The sequence below is a fragment of the Mesitornis unicolor genome, unplaced genomic scaffold (genome assembly GCF_000695765.1).
Source record: "Mesitornis unicolor isolate BGI_N332 unplaced genomic scaffold, ASM69576v1 scaffold683, whole genome shotgun sequence".
Lineage (NCBI taxonomy): Eukaryota > Metazoa > Chordata > Aves > Mesitornithiformes > Mesitornithidae > Mesitornis > Mesitornis unicolor.
The window spans coordinates 6,608-11,480 of record NW_010173786.1 but is presented as its reverse complement, the minus strand read 5'-3'; the positions used below and the strand labels follow the sequence as shown (position 1 = coordinate 11,480).

The 4,873-nt window shown below is 37.1% G+C and overlaps 1 protein-coding gene across 2 annotated transcripts in view; it reads left to right on the top strand.

The window, feature by feature from the left end:
* Positions 1 to 4,873, top strand: part of MYOF (myoferlin) — a 65,793-nt gene that overhangs the window by 57,591 nt on the left and 3,329 nt on the right. For both annotated transcript variants that reach the window (XM_010180823.1, XM_010180822.1), the window contains 7 exons: positions 524 to 679; positions 793 to 884; positions 1,932 to 2,102; positions 2,635 to 2,783; positions 3,012 to 3,151; positions 4,118 to 4,206; positions 4,292 to 4,387. In XM_010180823.1, coding sequence (XP_010179125.1) covers positions 524 to 679; positions 793 to 884; positions 1,932 to 2,102; positions 2,635 to 2,783; positions 3,012 to 3,151; positions 4,118 to 4,206; positions 4,292 to 4,387 — 893 coding nt within the window. The remainder of the gene's footprint in view (positions 1 to 523; positions 680 to 792; positions 885 to 1,931; positions 2,103 to 2,634; positions 2,784 to 3,011; positions 3,152 to 4,117; positions 4,207 to 4,291; positions 4,388 to 4,873) is intronic.

Here is a 4,873-nt window from a genome sequence, read left to right as displayed (position 1 = left end):
CCTGCTAATGTGATCTTACCTGGTACTTGTGGAACAGAACCTTCCTAGGTAACCACAATGGGGCTAAAGTTTCACCTGCAGATGTTCCGTAGTGAAGTACATTTTTAGGATTAATTTGAAAAAGGTATTTTGTACTATTTCTGTGACTATGACTTTTAAAGATTAAAATAATGTTAAAAACAAAACAAAGAAGCACTAAATGATGCTTTTGGAAAGGGAAACTAATATGAAGTATGCAGTATGTGTTACATATTCTTAGCTGGAGCAAACTGAGTAATTGTGTTAAAATCAAAAGAGTTGTATTGACTTCTATCAGCTAAGGATATAACCTTGCCTTTGTAGTAAGTCTCATCCAAAACCCACTAAAGTAAGACAAAAGACAAAAGTGACTGTGGATTAGGCTATAATTTTACCATTGCTATATAAATTAGAGTGTGTATGTGTCGGATAAATAAGAAAAAACAAACCTAGCAGAGGTATTTTTCTACATTTATCTTGACTGAGTCTTTGTATTATTTTTCAGGGATCCTTTAAAATCTATGCATTACCTGACGACCCCACTATTCCAGCTCCTCCTCGCCAGTTCCGTGAGCTGCCGGACAGCGGGCCTCAGGAGTGCATTGTGCGAATTTATATTGTACGAGCTTTGCAGCTTCAACCCCAGGATAATAATGGGCTGGTGAGACTGTTTGCTTTTGGAATGTCTGTAAGCTAACTCTGCTGTAGTATAGTTTAAATAAAGTTAGTCTTGATAACTATTTTTTAACAATATTTTGTTCTTATTTTAAATAGTGTGATCCTTATATAAAAATATCCCTCAGTAAAAAAGTAATTGAAGACAGAGATAATTATGTGCCTAATACTCTCAACCCAATTTTTGGCAGGTAACAAACTTTTTTATATTTTCAATTTATTGTATTATAGAATGCTTGCTTATTTTTTTAAGAGAAATCATTATTTAAAATATCAAGTGCTCTATTCATAGTTATATACTGAGAGTTAATTGGGAGAAAAGTTGTACTGCCCTTTGAAATCATTGGACAACACAGGTGTTTGGCTAGTCTATAGATTTTTCTGTATCACATGGATAAATTGCATGGATAAAAAGTCAAACAATGTAAATATCTTAAAACCGCCCTGTTTTATGCATACAAGAATGACAAAATATGCTTATAGAATATGGAAGAAGTTTTAACTCTGAAAACTACTTGGGTGACACGATGAGCAATCAGCTTAACATGTATTGCCAGTACACTTGTCTTTCCTTCAAAAGCCAATGGTATCTTTGAATAGAAAAGTATTAATTGGATATAGAAAGATTACAGAATCTTCGTAATTACTAATGAAAGTCTGGGTCTGGTTTGGTGTTCAGAGTTAGAGGAAGATTTTGATAAATTAGAAAGTTAGGAGAGGAGGACTAGGATTATAGAGTTTGGGAAGCGTACTTTGCAATGAAATTTGATAGTCTGTTTTGTAGGAGCGCTAGATGACAGAATAATCCCTTCTAGTCATAGAAGCTAAACATTTGGACTGTATCTTTTAAGGCTCCAACTGTGTTTGTATTATGGTAAAAAAAATTTCTAATCATACAGAAACTATGGACTGAACGACCGTCCTTTTTGCAGGGTGGCTGGCAGAGCCACGCTAGTTTCTTTCTCAGTCCTAATTCAAGCTGCTGCACAGAAAACATTTAAGTAGTACATTGTGCAGAAAGGAAGGATGTAATATCCATAGGAGTACACACGGAATTATTAATACGTGCAAACAGAAACTGGAGTATGAGTGGTAACTACTGCTAGATTTATCAGCATTGGAAGAATCCCTTTAATATCTTGTAAATGCTATTGCTCAAAAATAAACTAAAAAGTGGGAGGTTTTTAAGTTAAAAAGTATTGCTTGAAATAGCGTTAACTGGACATTTTTCTGTTGAGAATGTATGAACTCAGCTGCTTCTTGCCTCAAGAAAAGGATCTGAAAATTTCAGTCTATGACTATGACACGTTGACTCGTGATGAAAAAGTGGGTGAAACCACAATTGATCTGGAGAACAGATTCCTTTCTCGTTACGGAGCTCACTGTGGCATCCCTCAGCAGTACTGCATGTAAGTCATTTTGTCTGTTGAAAATTTTTATCTGCAAGTTCTAGGACCCAGTCTCTATAAAAAATCTGAGCTTCCTTCATCTTAATTATATGGTTCCAAAACAGTGCTGTGGCTTCTCATGGGTGTTTGGTGTGCTCACTCTGTCATCTGAATTCCAAGTTGAGCTGCAAAGTCTTCAGAAGAGCCTTTACTGAAACGATGATGTCAAACATTTTAATATTCTCTTTATATGGTAACGTGTGTTATTTCTGTCCATAGAAAACACACTTAGAATTTTCTGACCTACCCATGGAAATAAATCTGAAAGCGTCCATTAGTGTAAATTAATTTGATATGTAAAGAAAAAAAGCACTCTGTCTTGGGATGTAATTGAGCTGGTACAAAATTATGTCACTGTATAAAACTCAAGTGGCCTCAATCGAGGCAGTTACAGCACTGCCTTTTCTGAATTTAATAAATACATTTTACATGATGTGTAAATACCCTGAATGGTGAATAATTTTAGGATGTGTTTCTGTTGCTTTCCTAAAAGTTCAGGTGTGAATACCTGGCGTGATCAACTAAAACCAACCCAGTTATTGCAAAATGTGGCCAGGTTTAAAGGCTACGCTCCTCCTGTCCTCTCTGAGAATGGTAGAAAGATTAACTACGGGGGACGAGACTATACTTTGGAGGAAGCTGGTGAGCTTGTTCACTTACTTTATATTTACTTCTTAAATTCATATTAATACAAATATAAAACTTTTCAGTTATTTGTGGAAAATTAGAAAAAAAAGGTGGTTGATTTTTTTAAATGTTAAGCACAGTTTTCCCTCAGTTTTAAAAATCTAGCTTTAAATTTTTTTAAAAGTTCAGATGCAAATTCCAGTTCATGAGCCCCTGGTTTTTTTTCCATTTCTTTTACTTCAGAAGCTAACAAAATTTTGCACCAGCATCTTGGTCCAGGTGAAGAGCGGCTTGCCCTTCATATCCTCAGAACCCAGGGCTTGGTACCTGAACATGTGGAGACACGGACATTATATAGCACCTTCCAGCCCAACATCTCGCAGGTACTGTGACCTGGTTTACTTCTGGTTTCTTGAATGCAGAAATGGAGCATTCCTGTGTTTATACCATGATGTCAATAGAGTGGTATCACACAGGGAAGAGGGCTACAAATTGGTATTACTTGGCTGAGAAACTAAAGCAGGTTAGTCTAGAAACATAAAATGCAGTTATGTTTTGACTAAGACTATCAAATGACACCTTAAACACTGACAGAGTGGAAATTAGGAAAGATTTACTACTTTGTTACTGAAATAAACTAGAATATGTGTTTAATATCTCACCAACAATAAAGGAGACCACCCGACTCGAGAGCTTCCTAGCTACATTCAACAAATGAGACCAAACTTGTCATTTCTTTACAAGGTCCAGAGGTGCTAGTTTAAACATGAAACCTTACATTGGACCTCTCTGTTAAAGAGGAACAAACACTAACATTTGTTTTCTAGCATTTACTAACTTGTCCATGGTTGTTTTTTTTTAAGAAAGTTTCTGCAGCAACCACAAAACTTATCTGCAAAAATAAAGGGGCTTGCATTTGAAGCAGAGTATAAAATCTGCAGTGGTTGCCTTACTTCAGAGTCTAGTTAAGGGGACTAATGGCCACCAGCTGCAAACTATCAGCCACATGTATAACACTGTACTCACTGCCACCTCTGAGAGAACAGAAACTTGGACCTAGAGAATGAGAGCTACTTAGGCACCTGACTTGCACTAAATTTACTAGGAATTAATGTCCTTACCATCTTCTGAATTCTTGGCATTGTTCATTAGAAGAAGCTTATATAGCATGAGGGACTGGGCTTGCTCCTAACTGAAGTTTGTAGAAGCTCTGACATTGGTCACAATGAGTGAGCTTTGGTCTGTGGCTAACATTAGTACTAAGCATCTCAATAAGCAGTTCCATAGAATTACCATGGCAAATCTGTATGCAACGAACAATCCCTTATCCGTCTTCTCCACTGCTTCAGGGAAAGCTCCAGATGTGGGTTGATGTTTTCCCCAAAAGCTTAGGACCTCCAGGCCCTCCCTTCAACATCACTCCCCGAAAAGCCAAGAAGTAAGTACCCATAAATACTACTCACCATCTGGGAGCCCTGACAAAGGCAATTCAATTCTCTTTCCCCAAACATCTTCTCTTTTAGGTATATCCTGCGGGTGATTGTCTGGAACACCAAAGATGTCCTTCTGGATGAAAAGAGCATCACAGGGGAAGAAATGAGTGACATTTACGTTAAGGGGTAGGAGCACCCTATCGTGTAACACTTACAAATGAATGATGTTCAGAATGTCCTGGGAATGCCTAGACCATGGCTTCCAGAGATGATTTGGTTTAGCCAGGTCAGTGCACACTACAGGCTCTGAAATTATGCTAACCTCAGAGAAGTACAGAAGTATTACGAGATAAAGCATGACCAGTTAACGTGCAGTGAAAGAACCTGGAAGTTCATCTCTTGAGATGGGAAGCAACCAAAAAGCCACTGAGTTAGCTTTGGTGCTGCATAACCTGGATTCTTACTGTTTACATTTCCTAGTCTTAATGTAAAAAATTCAATAGAAATCAGAGAAAAATACTACTAGGCTATTGATCTAATTTCTTCTAAAAAAGAAATTAAAAAACCTTGCCAACAATTCGCCACTGATACAGTCCTAGTCTTAGCAGATCAGAAATTCAATTCAGATGTTCCTATTTAGAGTGCCAAATTGGAACCAAACTGAGAAAGAGA